The sequence below is a fragment of the Primulina eburnea genome, chromosome 11 (genome assembly GCF_022965805.1).
Source record: "Primulina eburnea isolate SZY01 chromosome 11, ASM2296580v1, whole genome shotgun sequence".
NCBI classification, from domain to species: Eukaryota; Viridiplantae; Streptophyta; class Magnoliopsida; order Lamiales; family Gesneriaceae; genus Primulina; species Primulina eburnea.
In genome coordinates, this window is record NC_133111.1 from 220,251 (window position 1) to 240,058 (window position 19,808).

Here is a 19,808-nt window from a genome sequence, read left to right on the forward strand (position 1 = left end):
TTTCTCTCTACTCAATTGTGATTTTCTTCACAAATGAGAGATCTATTTATAGAGTTTCATTACACATAATCCAAAAATAAAATACATCATTACTATAGTCATCACACACAAATTTCTAACTTTACAACTCTTATTTTCAACATTCAAATATTCAACTATTACTTTTTTTCATATTAAAATATATTATTTCAACAAAAAGAACTTTTTTTATTGATTCTTTTATATAGGAACAAAAAAATAATTAGATAGATTGTAATAAAATAAACAATTTTGAGTTGAGATATTACTTCCGGCATTTCATTTCTCCCAGTTTCTTTCCCTTTGCCCCCGCTTGACGATAAATCTTTCAGGTTGACCCGAACCATGTCTGACACCTACTGTACAGACTGCAAGCGAAATACAGAGGTGGTGTTTGATCACGCCGCAGGGGACACCGTCTGCTCCGAATGCGGCCTTGTACTCGAATCTCGCTCCATCGACGAGTCATCCGAGTGGCGCACCTTCGCCGATGAGTCCGGTGATCACGATCCCAATCGTGTCGGTGGACCGGTTAACCCCTTCTTGGCTGACGCTGCTCTTTCTACCGTTATTTCTCGGAGTGCTAATGGTTCCAATGCGGATTCATCTCTGGCCCGCTTGCAGAATCGGGGTGGGGATCCAGACCGGGCTATTGTATTGGCCTTCAAGACTATTTCAAGCATGGCTGATAGGTGGGTTTATTTTGTTTTCCTTTAGATTTTATGGTTTTGTGAATTACCACTCTGTTGTTTGGATGGTACTTATCGGTTAGGACTCAGAGGTAGATAAAGATTGGAGCTTTGATGCGATCTTGTTCCCGGGAGGTCGATATTGGCTGCGATTTAAAATTGGATTTTATCACCTTTTTCCCCTCATTGGTTAGGATTGTTTGGGGGTTAGTCGTTTAGGGTTTTGGTTGATATTGTAATTTTTATGGTGTCAGATGAAATTGTTTTTCTTGCTTCTTAGCTGTTCATGTTTGGCGGTCTGTGTGTTTTTGGATTAGCTGGTTTACTTTATGCTTCTGGTCGCAGTATTAGTGTGTTAGAATCTTAGTTGTTGGTGTCTTGGTTTGCGATATGGTGGTTTTATGCACATAGATCATAGGGACAAAGATCTCACAGTGTTAAACTGCTGCCGTACATCAAAGGTGTCATGCTAGAAACACGGATAAATTTTTAGATAGATGAACAAGTGTCTTTTAGTTATGAGTATTCTGAAATTAACTCGAACTCTATTGACGACATGATTTTTAGATTTCCGTATGGGTGATAGATAGTGGGCTGGAGATTTTGTTATTTAAAAATAAGGATATGATACATTTATGGTTAATTTAGATTTAGTTTATTTACATCAATCATGGGATAAATTGATAGGATTTCTGATGAACACTTCTAACACTAGATTTTTTCCCTCTGTCCAGGTTGAGTCTTGTAACAACAATTAAGGTATGCTTGTTGCTTCAATTTTGTTTCGTCAAATTTTACGTAAAATATATACTCTCCATTCATTTGGAATTTGTTTGTCATACTTCATGCATATCTCTTTTGTCGCTTTCATTTCCCTTTTAAGTTGCTATTATTTTTTTTATCTGTTCTGGAGATGACGGAAAGTTGCTACAATATGTTGTTTATGGTTTGTAACAAGTTTATATCTGACATTAGTCAAAACTTTGTTTGCTGGGGAGAAAATTTATCAAATGACAAAGGCTGACAATCTATGTAGTTATAATGATTTTTTCAATGCTTGGCATGTCAAAATGTCTGCAGTTCTTTTTAAATTTTAACACCATGTGACGCCCTGTCCCAACCAGAAATTTGGAACCGAAAAGGAACCGCCCATCGTGACCATTGCTAATAAAAAGGTTCTCTTAGAATAGGCAAATAAATCTAAATAAAATTTGAGTGTACTACGTCTCCGAACCAATAACTTGTCTTAAATTTTGAAGATACCAATCATAAATTTTCTTAGTTCTGATAAACTTCCGACTTGTAATTTCACCTAGCTTATTTGATTTATGCCTGAAAAATTACGTCTAGCCCTTCTGAATTCTTGAATACTTTCTTTTAGAGCTCCTGATTAGTCTTAATTTATTGCCTTATCTAGACTTAAATATGACAATATATTGGCACAGATATCGAATTAAATTAAATGAAAAAATACATAATATAATCTTTGTTTTGTGAAATAATCCGATGAACAAAACAATGATACTTACATTGTCATGATTACCTAACATGTTATTTCACAAGTAATTACATAAATATACATCTTGATCTATACCCGTTGCGAGTGTGTAATGGAAAATCCTCAGTTATTCGCCATGGATCACACTTATGTATTTATTTTATCTCGCCGCCAAAAAGTTATATATAGATAGAGTTCGTCCACCGTCCCAAGTCCACAACGAGGATTAGGGCTCGAAATGTTATTGTCACATAATTTTTTCAGTTTATATAGGTGCCACAATACTCATAATTCTAAAATAATTCAAAATACAACGAATATTAAAAATTCTCTTAATTTTTTTTAAACTCTCTACTGATCAAAGTTCTTATCACTGTTCAGTGTTCATCATAAAATACATTTTCTAAAAAATTTCTTCATTCATGATTTAAAAGCTGTTTGCTTAAAAAATATTTTTAAAAATGACCACAACGGTTGCAATTGCTCACCCATAACTTACTGATTACTGACTACTAACCTTCATATCCTACTCACGTGTAGGTCACGGATTACTTCCGTTCCTGTCTGACTTTCTCAATTCAGATATGATTAGCTCTACAGCTTTTAAATTATTTCCTAATGAAATAGCCCCTTATTCGGGTGCTAACTTTGTGATATCGCGACACATAAAGGTTTTCGCACAACAGTTCCTCATAGGCTAGTTAGCTTTTCGCACATTCCCAACAGTTCCTCATAGGCTAGTTAGCTTGGTCAACATTTGAAATTTTCAAGCCCTTCCACACCTTCTGTATTGTGCTTTTCGTTGAAGGACCGGGCTAGCGAACTATATAAAAGGTTGGAGGATCAGAAGTGTACAAGAGGAAGAAACTTGGAGGCTTTAGTGGCTGGCTGCATTTATATTGCTTGTCGGCAAGAAGGCAAGCCACGCACAGTAAAAGGTGTCCTCCTTGATCATGTGAATAGTATTTTACTTTAATGTAGTTTGTGAAGGTCTCTGAATCTGAGTCTCAACCAGAAATTTGCTCAATGGTTGCTGGAGGAGCTACAAAGAAAGAAATTGGAAGAGCAAAAGAATTTATTGTGAAGCAGCTAAAGGTTGAGATGGGCGAATCCATGGAGATGGGCACCATACATGCAGGGGACTATCTGGTATGGGTTCCTCATATTTAAATTTGTCACAACTAGACCAATTTGATCTATACTTGTCAATTTCAAGCATTTCCTATGTGCTTTCTTGTTGTAAAAATCCTTCTTGTTTTGAGGGCTATCTCACTTTCCCACGCCTTCTGGTGTTGCAGAGACGCTTTTGTTCAAATCTTGGTATGAGTAACGAAGAGGTCAAAGCTGTTCAAGAAACTGTCCAGAAGTCTGGGGACTATGATATAAGGCATACTCTACTCTTCTTGGAACCTTAAAGATATTTTCCAGGAAATAGTTTTGTTTTATGTTGTATTCGAGGCAGTCACCTGGCCTTTCTCTTACATGGGAGTGTGCTTGCAATGAACCTGAAACCTTTGAATCCCCCAAACCAAAGTATTTATAACTTTACATCTCAAAAACTTTTTGTAAACATGTCACTTGTATTTTGCAGTGTTGTGTTCTAAAACAGTGATTAATGGACAAAATGTATTATATCTTGAATTAGTTGGAGATCATAAAATAAAGATCACTCCATTTGGTGCTAATGTTAATGTTCTTCACTCAAGATGAAGTATGATGCAGAATGTTTGTTACATTCAGTGATTGGTCCTCTTAATCCACAATTGATGATACCACGTTATTTTCACTTTTGGAAAGGAGATCAGTGTTTTTAATTTTCTCATCCGTCCAAATGCCTCATGTTTGTTTATGTTAATTTTGTAGCTATCTCTTGGCAAGTTAGAAAATTTTAGTTTTTGCCGGAAGCACGATCACAATTCATCCTTTGTTGTACCTAAATATAAGATATGGCTTGAAAATGCACTGATGAAATACCCGACAAGATTGTGTGTGTGTTGCCCAATTGATAGGAAACTGCTCAGTTTAGTTGTGTTACCTGTTCATAACTCAAAAGATCTATGCCAACAGTATGCTTCTTATCTTGCAGGAGGAGCCCTATTTCGATTGCTGCTGCAATCATTTTTATGATAACCCAGCTCTCGGATTCAAAGAAACCCTTAAGAGGTTCAAGCATTTACCATCTTTTTGTTCCTTCCATTTAAATTGATGTTATACATTGCTAACCATCTGGCTATCTTGAATTCTCTATTTACTTTCTTATTTATCTGCTGGAGGCCCTTGAAAGGGGCTATTACATGTGCGATGGTGAAAAGTTTTGTTTGTAAACGTTATGTAATATTTCTTGGAGGATTGTTATTCCCATTTTGTGCTGGATGGACTGGCCATTCAATCCCATGGTTTTAAACGTATTTAATTTATGTGTGTGTTGGGTAGTTTTAGGTGTTTTTCACGCTATCAAAGATTATATATTGTGTGTTTTTGGCTGATTGAATTTTGAAATGGCGTTTTTGCAGATATATCAATCGCTACTACCGTTGCAGAAGGGACGATAAAGAATTCTTACAGGGATCTGTACCCCCACGCAGCCAAGATAATACCAGAGTGGTATGCAAAGGAAAGGGATGTTAAGAACCTTTCCATTCCTAAGGCCTAACTGAGTGGGTTTTGATTGTGATAATTTGTATTGGGTAGGGTATTTTTAAGTTTATCTAGTTGGGAAGACACAAACAAAGTACATTTTTACTCGATTTTAAACTTTGTTCAAATTTTTAACCTTGTGATGTTCAATCTACCAAAATCGAAAAGAATTTATGGCGGAATTTCTTAGATAATATCGGGGAATGATAATCTTATGTTCAAACTCAGATAATTTGACCGTAAAACGTTATCTTGAAAGAAGTGGGACTATAAGTACACCTTCCTAGGTTGGATGTAAGTATTAATGCTTGATATTTGAATTCATGAGATGAGAGGTTGAATCTCAAAAACAAGAAAAGATAAAGGACAGTATGGGGTGGTATTTTTGGAGGAAGATTGGTTAGATGATCTTGTGAACAATCTTGTGGTCTTGTTCCGCTGTTTTGATGGGCTTTCAAGATTGTACTGTAAAATCGGTTGATTTGGTGATTTAGAACATGGAGAGCGCGTCTGATATTTGATACGATCTAATGTCTAATTTTTATGCAGCAATCTATTTTACCACAAGTTTATATATATATGGTCGTGAAATTTTATTATTAATGATGTATGTTGTGACAATGATAATGATGTATGAGTCCCTCTTTTTTTGTGGTCCATACGAAGGAGTTCCCCAGCGATCCCTTTTAAACCTTTACTTTAAGCATAGAATACGAAAAGCAAAGGCGAAGGTTACTTTACATCTCAGTCGAAAGCAATCAATTATAAAATTTGAATCAAACGTTTAATGAAACAAGATTAAATATATATATATATATATATATTTTATCAGTCTCCAGTCTCCACATTATACAAATGCATACAAACCGAATGATATCTGACATTGACTTACAAGAAATTTCCTTGAAACATAATTTTGATTGAAGTGAACGCTAAAAAAAGAACACCCTAAATCGATCTTTGGATTTCTATTTTCAAATATCTCATTAGTTGTTTGGTTGTTTAATCAAAGGAAGCTATTGGAGTGTCAAAAGAAAGGGGAGGTAGGGACAAAAGAAACTCAATCATTGTTTGGGCATATGATTTGTTCTGCCCTCTCATAATTGGTTCTTACTGTTTCAACTGGCTTTCCATTTATCTATTTGATGTTGGGCAAGGAAGTTCCTGTTTTTTGTCCTCTGCTAAATCATGAATTTTTTTTTCTGGCGTCATCCAGTTCTTCAATGAAATAAATAGCCGTGATATTGAGAAGATAAACATTTTCCATGAACTGTTCGGAAACTGGATATTTTTAGGAATCATCGCCTCTACAGTGGCATTCCAAGTGATCATAGTTGAATTCTTGGGCACATTTACTGGCACTGTACCTTTGAACTGGCAACTATGGTTACTAAGCATCCTATTCTATTGCAGTGGTTGACAGAAAGACTACCGTTGCTACTCGACAGCATGATGGTTATGATCAGCTTCCGAGTTGTCCAGACATCGCCTAAAAGAAATTGCATTCAAATGATATATATCTGGAGCAGCCCTTCAAATGATTGATTGAAGAGTATTTGTTGAATTCCATGTTTAGCCCTGTCATGGCACTTTCTAAAGTTCCATGGAACATTTTCGAATTTTCAACTTCAATTATGAAAAAGAAAATGAAACATATAAAACATTGGATACAAGTAGGTTTGGACTGGGGATGGTTTCAACTGAGGCCAATGTGAGTATTGGTATGTGTTTGGTATCAGGGATTGGAATTGATGACTCTTCTGTCTTCCTTGTGCCCATTCATGAGTAGATCCAGAAGTTCATGACAAGAAATTTGGGACTTGTGAATCTGAGCTTTTGCCTGCTGGTTTTCGTATTACTTTGATGATTGAAGCCTCTAGGGTTATTACAAATAAATCTATTTCGAATATTTTATGCCGAGCCTCGATCGGTTACACGTACCTTTTGCCCATAACGACACTCATTGTCAATGAAATGAATGTTGGTTTTTCCCAGCTCCGTGTTCAATATATTGGAGGTTCCCAATCATTGTGTTTATTAGTCATGAAGTCTTAAGTTTGTAATTCTCCCACGAAAATTGTTGCAAACTTTGTTTCGTTGGTTTGACTGAAAATGATGTATAAGCCAATTATTCAGATATCTAAATGGACGATTAATATAGTTTAAGACGTTTAAAGCAACAAATGAAATAATAATTACAAGGAAAATCCATCTCGAGGTACGACTTATTGTCAATTCCAGACCAAATCAATATCAATAGACTCGAAATTCATTCTATGCATTTAATCACATGATAATCGCATGTGTATTACATTTGTCCCGAATGGAATTACTAAAAGTACGAGGACTACGACTAAACTAAACTGATTCCCATCGGCTTCTTCTCCCTTCCATCCACAGGAAAGTAGATCCTGTTCTACACTACATCCAATTTACTACTTTACACCAGCTGATTGATGATGAACGCTCATCCAAAGATGCATGTCGTGCACATGTATGTATGTATGTATAAACATTAAATGAAAGGATATGAAGAACACAAGATCCAAACCGCAGAGATGACATCATCATTTGTATCTTCTTTTGGTTTCTCCATAAGCAACCACCCCCATCACAGTCATAGTGTAACCAGCAATACCGATAAACGTTACAGGGTTGCGAAAAATAAGTATTGAAATGACAACGGCTACTGCACCCTTTGCATTGCCCAACACCTGATCAAGAATAACAAATAATGATTCATATATCAACAAATTCAAAAGACGCTAATCTAAAAAGTTTTAACTTATCAAGTTTTTTCGTTCAAGATTCAAAGATTTCAGTTCTTCAGAGGTTTCGGAGCGAATATTTTGCAGTCATGTCCATAAGTAGAAGCTACACTGCCTTAGTCAATTGTGTGAGAGAGAGAGAGAACCTGGAGAGTTAATGCACTTGTATGCTTAGTCACCAAGAAATTGCACAAGTTGGCTCCATAAGCCAAAGTTGAATTAAGCAAAAGAAGAAGCCACATGAATTTATGTTCAATTCCAAGTAAAACTGTGACTTCCAATACATTGGGTTCCATCAGAAGGGCTGCAGGAAGTAGAACTATGACTGCTATTGGGGACATGTAAAGCATCAAATTCATTGAGTTCAACTTTTCCCTGCATCATCATCAAGGGTATGTTATATAGGCTTATTGTATATATATCAATCAAAGTGGACTCAAAACTTTTACCGAGCAAAGCAGAAAAGGGGCAATTATTGCTGTTTCTACTTCATACTTTCGACGATTATTGATGAGAGAGTGGAGCTTGAGGTAATTAAATTTCAACGCTAGACGCGGATGCAAGCAAATTCTCAAATAAAGAAAATGGATATAAAGCATAACAATTGAAGTTTATTTATTTATATGAAATGAATGGCGACTCATTCGCATGTATATACATTTGTAGCATACCCTTCGTTTGAGAGGAGGACTCCTTGTAGCACAGACTTGAAAGCCCTAGCTGCAGTTGCTCCTATGCACATGACAAATCCATAAAGATGAAAGCTTGGCTCGCCCTGCAACCAATTACATGCTTACATGTCGTTTCAAGCATAGGAACCACAGTTCACAATTGACGATAGGCAGAGGAGAAGATAAACAAACCAAAGTCCACTAATAGTGAATATATCTTGAAATGCCAACTCATCATGGAGATTATCGAAAAACTATGTCCAAGACGCGAATTTCTTGAGAATGCAGAAACTATAGTCCACTGTACAAATTGCTTTAGGTTAATGTTCGAGAATATTTCAGCAAGAATGAAGCTCGACAGAAGACGAAACATTGGGTTTCTTAGCATAAAAACACAAAAAGCAGATAGTGGCAAAATTTGAGGCTCATTGCAAGCCATGCAACACTATAAGAAAAGGGGTAGAAAGTAATTTTCTTGAATGTCCACTTCCTATGCATGCACTTTGAGGCATGAATATTTTAGTTTACAAACTCTACGTCTCCCCAGGTAAACCGTCCAGACTTGTACGTCTTTTCTCATTCGGAGGGGATACAGTGTAAACGGAGACTACATAGATTCAGTTTTATGTCTCACCACAAAAAATGCAGCCAAATTAAAATGATTAAACAGCCCACGAACAATACCCATACAACATAAATTCAAATCTGAACATTGAACAAATTCCAGATCTGATCTTAGAGAACACTCAAATCACACCACGTCAAAACTAAATCTGGACAAATAATATTAATAATGATGATGATAAAGATCAAATCTTCCGCAACAGAACCCACACGAGATTGAAATCTTGCCAAGAGAATCGCCATAAAAGAAATGACAAAAACAAGTAGATCTAAGTAGGAGATAAAAAGCATACCCCGCTAGCAATGACAACCCCAGCAACCACAGGTACAAGACAAGCATAGGTAACCCATGCCTCCCGCTTAAGGGTCATCATATAAGCAAACAAGGCAGTAAAAAAGGGTGTGGTCGAACCCACAGCTTGATTAAACGATACGGGCAAATATTTCAAAGAAATGTTGCCACCCACGACAGACCCACAGAACACAACGCTGAGGGTGGCGATCCTGAAGAACTGAGACCTGGATTTGATCCTCTGCATCGGCACAACTTTAAGTAACACAATGGAGATGTAACTGAAGACCGCACAGGCTGACATGTGGCACATTGTGAGGAAGATGGGAAAGGCAAATCCATAAGTTGAGAGCAAGAACTTGTTGAGGAGGAGGACACCAATGTTGGTTGAGTACCAAAGGATTATGAGGGAGGTGACGAGGATGGCCTGTTTTCTTGAAGCTGGAGATTGAATCAACGATGACATATTTTTCTTTGTGGGACTTTCGGATTTTATGATTCCTTAGTTTTCATAACATTTTGTCAGATTTGAGTGTGTGTTTCTTGGTTCTGTTATCACAAAAGGGAAAGGCATTTGGTTAGACCAAGATCCAAGAATGGGAGTAAATTGAGGGGATGGAATGTATTAGGGATCATTAAATTATGATTTGCAGCACTAAGTACAATTTTACAATATGATCATTAATATCATCAGGTTCCTATTTCTAAAACTTTTGCAATTATTTTCTTACATTCATGACTTGTGATTGTGACCTCGGATTTTTAATTACGTAAAATAATAATAATTAATCTAATGATGTGATTAATTATACTACAGGCTAGTTTGACACTTAAGTTTCGCTTTTAACAAGAAAATTATTTAATCGATTAATTAGCTCCCTCAGATACTATGTTATATTATATTATACACCATCACTCTTGTATGGTTGCGTTACATTTGTAGTTTGGAGTTGAGAATGTGAACAAAATAGCCTCCTAATTAATATCCGTTGTGTTTGAGAAGATGAGTTGGTCAAAACTTTAAATGCGTATGGTTTGGTTTGGCACCCACCCCAATGCCCAACTGTGTCCTCTTTCATAAATCAATCGAAAGTAAGACTCACATAGGCATACACATTTTACATGAGTGAATGTACAAAGATATAATCTTGAATGAGAAGCTGAAGGGTCACAAAAGCTAGATAATTGTCAACTGCTCAGTTTTCACAGGTGCAAGCAAGCATTTTTCTTGATTTCTCTCTTTCTATTATACTCATACTTGCAAATCTTAATTGGTTTCATGGGTTTTTAGAATTTTGATTAATTATTTCATGCCATCGACATGTAAAGGTTTGTGTCTTTTTTTTGGAAATCTGGCGCTTTTGTCTTGGAAAATCAAAAGTTGGTTGTTCCAAGTATTAAGCAGAATCCAAGAATCAAGTTTCTGGGGACCGCTGTTCTTGAGATTTATTTACTTTTTGGTACTTTGATAGTTGCTGCATTGTTTTGGTAATTATCAGATTCTGATTGTTTCTTGAAAAAGATGGTTGGCAGCATCGGCTTGACTAGCAACAAGCCGTTTGTGAACGGACTCGTTCTAAACCATAATGGTCTTGAAGAAAAACTCTATGAACTCCGATAATACTTAGGCAAGGTGGATGGCGATCTTTTGGAAGATTGTTGGTGTCGGGGCAGGTGCTTGGGGAAGTGTTTTTGCAGCATTGCTTCAAGATACATATGGACAGTTTCGAGAAAAAGTTCAAATCAGGATATGGAGGAGGGCTGGAAGAGCTGTTGATAAAGCGACGGCTGAGCGCTTGTTTGAAGTGATAAATTCAAGAGAAGATGTGTTGAGGAGATTGATAAGGAAATGCGCATATCTAAAGTATGTTGAGGCTCGTTTGGGTGATAGGACTTTGTACGCCGACGAGATTTTAAAGGATGGGTTCTGTCTTAACATGATTGATACTCCACTTTGTCCTATGAAGGTTGTGACCAACTTGCAAGAGGCTGTTTGGGATGTCGATATAGTGATTAATGGATTACCATCAACCGAAACTCGCGATGTTTTTGAAGAAATTACTTAATATTGGAAAGAGAGAATTACCACGCCAGTTATCATATCATTGGCAAAGGGTATAGAGGCTGACTTGGCACCTTTTCGTCGCATAATTACTCCTACACAAATGATCAATAAAGCGAGTAAGCAAGCATTCACTTGTTATGCTTCCTTTCTGTATTCGGTTATAGTTAATTATACAGCATCATCTGGCAGCTGGAATCCCAATAGAAAATATTTTGTATCTTAGTGGATCAAATATTGCTTCGGAGATTTACAATAAGGAAGGAATATGCTAATGCTCGTATATGTGATGCTGAAAAATGGAGATTGCCTAAGGCAGTCTTACTTCATTGTATGGGATAATAACGATCTTGTGACGCATGAAGTTATGGGAGGCCTTAAAAATGTCTATGCCATTGGAGCTGGTAATCTTGATCTCCATTTGAACATTAACATATTTCTTCTGAATCTGGAATAACTCGTGGTAGTATTTCACAGCTGATTGCAGGGGAAACTAGTGAATATTTGCTTATGATATTGATCAATTGTAGTCCTAAATTTGAACTTGGTTTTCCTCAGGTATGGTGGCAGCTCTAACAAATGAAAGTGCGACCAGCAAATCTGTATATTTTGCACACTGCACATCAGAAATGATATTCACAACACATTTGTTGGCTGAAGAACCTGAGAAGCTTGCATGTCCTTTGCTCGCAGACACATACGTCACCTTATTAAAAGGTCGCAATGCATGGTACGGACAGATGATAGCCAAGGGACAACTGAGCTTGGATATGGGAGATAGCATCAGTGGCAAAGGAACTATTCAGGTCTATCTCAAACTGTTAGATATGCATATTCATTATATTTACTTATTCTAGAAATTTTCCAGGGAGTTTCAGCTATCGAAGCGTTATACGAACTTCTAACTCAGCCAAGTTTGAGTGTGCCGAACCCTGAAGCAAACAAGCCAGTAGCCCCACTCGAGCTCTGCCCCATCTTAAAAACTCTGTATAGAACTCTTATAACAAGGTGATTTTTGATCATATCCCGATACATACTAAAGAGAGTGGTTAATATTTTCTTGTGATTTTTGTTGCCATGTGAAGGGAACAAGGAGTGCAAGCAATTCTGGAAGCTCTGAGAGACTAACACTTGAACGATCCCCGAGATCGCATTGAGATTGCACAAAGCCATGCCTTCTACAGGCCTTCACTTCTTTGCCAGCTTTGAGCATACTATTAATGATATGTTTTAATACTACATTGATTTATGGGGGTAGGCCTTTAATCTTCGTTTGTATATGTGTTCATTGTATAGAACTTGGTATTAAGATGTATCAGTGTTAGATAATTTTGCCTTTTGTTTTCTCTTTGATTTGGAGTGCTGTGCGACACAGTAATAGTTTATGATCACATGTCACTGTGTGATTTTATTTTGAATCACAGCAGTCTTAAAGTGAAAGCGAGTCGTGAGTAACTCGTAAACGGATCGGTTAAAATTTTACTCGAGTTCGATACGATATACAGACTCGCTCGAGTCGAGTTTGGATTTTAAATATATTATTTTGTATCCAAGAAAATGAAGCAATTTATCCTCTTAACAAACACAACCTACAGTTCTAAAATCGACAATTTTGGTACAAGAATCAATGGTTTTGGTTCCAAGTAAAGATGATTCTGGTTCCTTTGAACTAAAATATAATTTATTAAAAACAATTATGATAGAAGGGAAATTAACATTACAAAATTAATAATTAATTATATTTTATAATGTTGTTGATATTTAGTTGTTATTACATAAAAGTAAGATGTTTGTTGAAAATATTGAAAATTAGTGTGGAAATTAACATTACAAAATTAATAATTAATTATATTTTATAATGTTGTTGATATTTAGTTGTTATTGTTATAATAAAAGTAAGATGTTTGTTGAAAATATTGAAAATTAGTGTGCGATGATGTAATTATATTTTCAAAGAGATTCTATATATAGGTCTCTCAATTTGTGAAGAAGATATACAATTGAGTGGAGAAATTTTTATAAAGTGTGTAGTTTAATATATTTTGTGAGTTTGAGATTTTATTTTACCGTAAATTTTTTATTTTAATACGTTATCAGCACGAAACTTTAAGGTTCTCCATATTTTTTCAAGCTCTAAAATACAAGAAAAATGTAACAATATTCAAATACAATAATATTTATTTTACTGTTAATTTATTTTTTATTGTGTATATATTTAATATATAATATCATGTTATTATATAAAAAGAGTTTATGATAACTCATTATAATAACGTGATATGATTATATTATTATATTGTTTATATATTTTTTTTGTATTACTGTTTATTTATTGTGTATATATTTAATATCTAATATCATGTTATTATATAAAAATGTGTTTATTACACCTCATTACAATAACGTAATTAGATTTATATTATTACACAATTTATATATTGTTATTGTGTTACTGTTTATTTAGTGTGTATATATTTTATATATAATATCATGTTATTATATAAAAAGAATATATGATATCTCATTATAATAACGTGATGTGATTATTTCACTGTTTATATATTTTTATTGTGTTATATAATTATATATATATATATATGTATGTTTTTGAATAATGTCAGAGTATTATATAAAAGGAGTCCATGACATCTCATTATAATAATGTGATGTGATATACATAATTATTTAAACATTATTAACATTATATATATATATATCATATTATTACCATAAAATTATGCATATATATACATTTATTTTTTTAAAGATTTTGTATTTGTATAAACGGTCATAAACGGCTAGTTTTTGTCTTATAAATATGATTACACAAACACATTCAATCACTCTAAACTTACTCTTCCTTCCTAAAAAATTTCTTCATCAATTTTTCGAAGAAGAAGAAGAAGATAGTTCTTTCAAGGATATTTTGTATAATTATTTTGGTTATTTGGAGAATATTTGCCTCATGTTTTTTTTAAGTATACTTGTGCTTATAATTTATCTGTTACTTTGTATTGCCATATTAATAGATTTAGAACTTAACTAATAAAATGAATTGTTATTTTTTTTCTAGTACCGTCATGTTAAATTTGACAAAGCTCGAATTCGTTACGCTTGACATTAGAGGAAAAAATTATATGTCATGGACTCTCGATGTAGAAATGCATCTTGAGTCAATGGGTCTAAATGAGACACTTAAAGAAAATGGTATCTCGTCATCACAAGAAAAAACAAAAGCTTCATATTTTTGCATCAACATCTTGATGAAAGATTAAAATGTGAATATCTCATTGAAAAAAATCACATGACTTTATGGAAAGGATTAAAGAAAATATTTGAACATATAAGAGAAATTATACTTCCGACCGCCTGTTATGAATAGAATAGGTTAAGATTCCAAAATTTTAAGAAAGTCGGTGATTACAACTCGGCAATGTATCGAATAATATCGCAATTAAAATTCTGTTGACAAGAGGTTACGGAATCGGAAATGCTTGAAAAAATATTTTCCACTTTTCACGCATAAAATATAACTCTACAACAATAATATAGAGTGTGTGGATTTACGAGATATTCTGAACTTATCGTATGTCTTCTTGTGGCAGAAAAGAACAACGAGCTGCTAATGAGAAATCAACAGTCTCAATCCATTGGATCAACAGCATTTTCAGAAGTAAATGTCGTAAGTAAAAATGAATTTAAACATGGAAAACAAAATCAAAGTCATTGACAAGGTTTTGGTCAAGGTCGAAAATGAGGTCATGGTCGTGGACGTGGAAGTGGTCGTGGTCGTGGTCGCGGACGTGATTTTGAAAAAAAATCGAGATAGTTAGTTCTATAACTTATCTCAAAAGGGCGTTATGAACCACCCACTAAAAATGTATCATGAGAACATGAGTGTTAATGAAAATAACCCAAAAAAATTTGAAAGTTCTTGTTTTAGATGCGGCACTCCAGGACATTGGTCTCGAATTTGTCGATCCCCTAACGTCTTTGTAAGCTCTATAAAAAATCAATAAAGGGAAAATAAAAAAGATCAACTTCACTGAACACAGCGATCATTTGATTCATTTCATTTTGATGCTGCAGATATTCTGAATGATTTCTTTGAAAATGATCAATATACCGGTGGAATAGAAATTTAAAATATTTTATTTTTCATGTACTCATATGATAATGCTTTATTGTATAATTATGATTTGTGTTATATTTTTCAATAATTTATATATGTATTGTCAGTAATTTTTTCATAGCATATTTATTTTAAGTTCAAATATGAAAAATGCTATGAATAAAGCTAAACAATGAACTAATCACATGAAAATTTGCATACTTTTTAGTGATTCAACGCACACTATTCTCCGAGATAAAAGAAATTTCTTAGAACTAAAACCAACAAAACACTGGTGAATACAATATCAGATCATGTTGACTTGATTAAAGGTTGTGGTAAAGCACATATTTTGTTATCTAATGGTACAAAATTTCTGATAAATGATGTTGTTGGGTGCAATAATTGTCCCTGCTTGGTAGAGCGATCGAACCGTGGTGCTTGTGCTGTTGTGCGGTTTAAAAGATTTGAGTTGCACCATTACCACCAGCTATAGCTTTTGGTAAAACGGCAAGCACTCGGTCCTACAATTGGTATCAGAGCCAAGGTCACGGGTTCGATTCCCATTGATTGCAAGGAGTGCAATTATTGGGAGGGAGATTGTTGGGTGCAATAATTGTCCCTGCTTGGTAGAGTGATCGAACCGTGGTGCTTGTGCTGTTGTGCGGTTTAAAAGATTTGAGTTGCACCATTACCACTAGCTATAGCTTTTGGTAAAGCGGTAAGCACTCGGTCCTACAGATGTTTTGTATTCACCATAACCGAAAAGAATTTGTTTTAATGACATATCCCATAGGTATGATACTCAGACAATAAATGAAGGAAATGAGAAATATATGTGTTTTACCACATATAAATCACGAAAGAAGTATGTTGTTGAAAAATTATCAATGCTTCATACTAGATTGCATTATACACATAGAAGTCCAATTGAACCAAACATGGTACTTGATAATTCTTCAATATTAAATAATTGACATGATCGATTAGGATATCTTGGTTTAATAATGATGCGAAGAATTATAGAAAATACACATGATCATATGCTGAAAGACCATAAAATCTTTCAGATTAATAAGTTTCAATGTAAAACATGTTCTCTTGGAAAACTTATTATAAGATCATCACCAGTTAAAATCCAAACTGAATCTCTCATATTTCTTGAACATATTCAGGGTGATATTTGTGGGTCAATTCATCCACCATGTTGACCATTTAAATATTTTATGGTATTGATCGATGTCTCCAGCAGATGGTCACGTGTATTTTATTATCAACTCAGAATGTGGCATTTGCAAGATTACTTACTCAAATAATAAAATTACGAAATCAATTTCCCGATTATAAAATTAAAAAAATTAAACTTGATAATGCTGGTGAATTTACTTCCCAGATTTTCAACGGCCATTGTATGTCAATGAGAATCACTGTTAAACATCATGTTGCTCATGTACATACACAAAATGGATTAGCTGAATCATTGATTAAACGTCTACAATTTATTGACAGACCAATGATTATGAAAACAAAACTCCTTATTTATATATGGAGACATGCAATTTTACATCCTGATGCGTTAATTCCTATCAGATGCATATCATAAACACTCCTCATTGCAGCTTGCATTTGGTAAAGAACCAGACATTTCTCGTCTAAAAATTTTTGGATGTATGGTATATATGCATATTGCACCACATCAATGTACAAAAATGAGACCTCAAAGAAAGATCAGAATTTATATCGGTTATGATAGCCCATCAATCATTCGATATCTTGAGCATCAGATAGGCGAAGTGTTTACAGCACGTTTTGTTGATTGTCATTTTAATGAGAAAATCTTCCCAATGTTAGGAGGAGAAGAGAAACATATCGAAAAAGAAATTACATGGTATGTATCATCATTGTTACGTATGGATCCAATATCTAAACAATGTTAAAAAGATTTACAACAAATTGTGAATTTGTAAAGAATAGCAAATCAAATATCAAATACATCTGCAGACACAAAAGGGGTGTGTATATATATATATATATATATATATATATATATATATATATATATATATATATATATACACACCCCTATATGCGGTAAATGCCACTGTTCGAGTTGAAATTCTAAAGAAACAAATTGAAGACACTCGTGATATCATAAAACGATGGAAGCGTGGAAAGTCAATCGGTTCCAAAAATAAAAAATCCTCAAAAAATGCATAGAGTAAAACGATGATCATAAAATAGAAAATGATATTTCGACACAAACACATGATGATGAAAATGTTCTGTTAGAACCACAAACTAATGAGAATCGTGAAATATCTATCAATTATATTAATATTGGAAAAATATGGAACCGAAAAGATATAAAAGAAATTGATGAGATATTTTCTTACAATATGGCATTTGACATCATAAATGACAATGAAAATCATGAAACAAAATTTTTTTTGTGAATGTAAAAATCGATATGAAAGGAGAAAATGGAAAGACGTCATCATGTTGAATTGGATTCGTTAAATAAACGTAACGTTTTTGCACATATAGTCCTTACACCTGAAGGTGTAAAACCTATTGGGTACAAATGAGTTTTTATTCGAAAGAGAAATGAGAAAAATGAAATAGTAAGATATAAAGCTCGACTCGTCGCACAAGGTTTTTCTCAAAGGTCTGTAATTGATTATGAAGAAACTTATTCTCCGGTTATAGATGCAATTATGTTTCAGTATTTGATTAATTTGACGATATCTGTAACAACATATATAAGACGCATTTCTAAATTTTGAGATATCGTCAAATTAAACAAATACTGAAATGTAATTGCATCTATAACGGGAGAATACATTTCTTCATAATCAATTACAGACGTTTGTGAAAAACCTCTTGCGTTTTCATTAAGAAAACAACATCCGGATGCGTAATTATTGATGTATATGTCGATGATTTAAAGATCATTGGAATAAATAAAGAAATTCAAGAAGTTGTGTTGTATTTGAAGAAAGAATTTGAAATGAAGGACCTTGGAAAAACAAAATATTGTCTGGATTTGCATATTGAACAAAAAGAAAGTAGATTCTTTGTTCATCAGTCAAATTATACAGAAATAGTCCTTAAACATTTTAATTTGGATAAATCAAATCATTTGAGTACTTTAATAATTGTTAGATCATTAAACATAGAAAATGTCCATTCTGTCCATGTGAAGATGATGAAATTATTTTTATCCAGAAGTATCATATATAAGTGTTATTGCTACCCATATGTATATTGCAAATTGTACAAGACCTGATATATTTTTTGTTGTAAATTTATTGATAAGATTTAGCACATATCCAACAAAGAGACACTGGAACAAAATTAAACATATATTATTTTATCTACGAGGGACGACAGACTTGAGACTTTTGTATTCAATTGATACCAATCAAAGTATAATTGGTTATGCTGATGCTGTTTACTTATCTGATCCACACAAAGCACGTTCCCAAACCGAATATGTATTTACTCGTGGAGGCACTGCAATTTCTTTGCGTTCACAAAAACAAACACTCGTAACAACTTTATCAAATCACGCCGAGATTATTGCTCTACATGAAACAAGCCGTGAATGTGTGTGACTAAAATCAATGACCCAACATATCCAAATCTCATGCGGATTAGCATTCGACAAGAAGCTTGTGACAATATATGAAGATAATGTTGCATGTGTTACCCAAATAAACAAAGGATACATAAAAAAACGACATAACTAAACATATTCTTCTCCAAGTTCTTTGCATTCACCTAAGAGCTTTAGAAGAATAAAGATATTAATATTCATTATATTCAATCAATTGAATACTCATCAAATATCTTCACAATGACATTTCTTACGATAATATTCAGAAAGCGTATATATAACAATAGAATGTGCAATCTACAAAATTTGTGAAGAATCGTTCGTGTTAACATGAGGGAGAGTTTACTCAACTGCACTGTTTTTTTCTTTACTATGGTTTTTATCCCAATGAGATTTTCCTAGTAAAGCTCTTTTAACGAGACATCGTTAAAACATATAATGAAGACAATCATTGTATCATGATCATGATCATCATCACAAGATGAAGTGTTGAAAATAAGAGTTGGAAATATTGAAAATTAGTGTGTGATGATACATATAATGATTTAATTATTTTTAGATTATTTTCAAAGAGATTCTATAAATAGATCTCTCAATTTGTGAAGAAGATATATAATTAAGTGGATAAAATTTTATAAAATATATAGTGTATGGGCGAGATGGGTTTTCGACATCTTCAGACGTTTAACCAGGCGCTTCTAGCAAAAAAATATGGCGCATTATTGTAAACCCTGATTCTCTGGTTGCACGGGTTCTAAAGGCCAAGTATTTTAGACATCAAGATATCATGAATGCCAATTTTGGCAGTAATCCATCATATAT

At 33.9% G+C, this 19,808-nt stretch overlaps 2 protein-coding genes and 1 pseudogene across 2 annotated transcripts; 2 read left to right on the top strand and 1 right to left on the bottom strand.

Moving 5' to 3' along the window:
• The first annotated feature begins 269 nt into the window (after window positions 1-269).
• LOC140804371 (transcription initiation factor IIB-2-like) lies at window positions 270-5,036 on the top strand. Its single transcript, XM_073160348.1, has 7 exons — window positions 270-710; window positions 1,442-1,466; window positions 3,014-3,143; window positions 3,221-3,354; window positions 3,504-3,592; window positions 4,292-4,368; window positions 4,719-5,036. The coding sequence occupies exons 1-7, from the start codon at window positions 364-366 to the stop codon at window positions 4,856-4,858; spliced, it is 942 nt and encodes a 313-aa protein (XP_073016449.1). The 5' UTR covers window positions 270-363; the 3' UTR covers window positions 4,859-5,036.
• A 2,176-nt stretch (window positions 5,037-7,212) lies between these two features.
• LOC140805147 (UDP-URONIC ACID TRANSPORTER 1-like) lies at window positions 7,213-9,833 on the bottom strand. Its single transcript, XM_073161353.1, has 4 exons — window positions 9,199-9,833; window positions 8,282-8,385; window positions 7,757-7,985; window positions 7,213-7,556 (listed from the first exon to the last, which is right to left on the bottom strand). The coding sequence occupies exons 1-4, from the start codon at window positions 9,661-9,663 to the stop codon at window positions 7,410-7,412; spliced, it is 945 nt and encodes a 314-aa protein (XP_073017454.1). The 5' UTR covers window positions 9,664-9,833; the 3' UTR covers window positions 7,213-7,409.
• Window positions 9,834-10,414: 581 nt separating this feature from the next.
• LOC140805725 (probable glycerol-3-phosphate dehydrogenase [NAD(+)] 1, cytosolic) lies at window positions 10,415-12,653 on the top strand (annotated as a pseudogene).
• The last annotated feature ends 7,155 nt before the right edge of the window (window positions 12,654-19,808 follow it).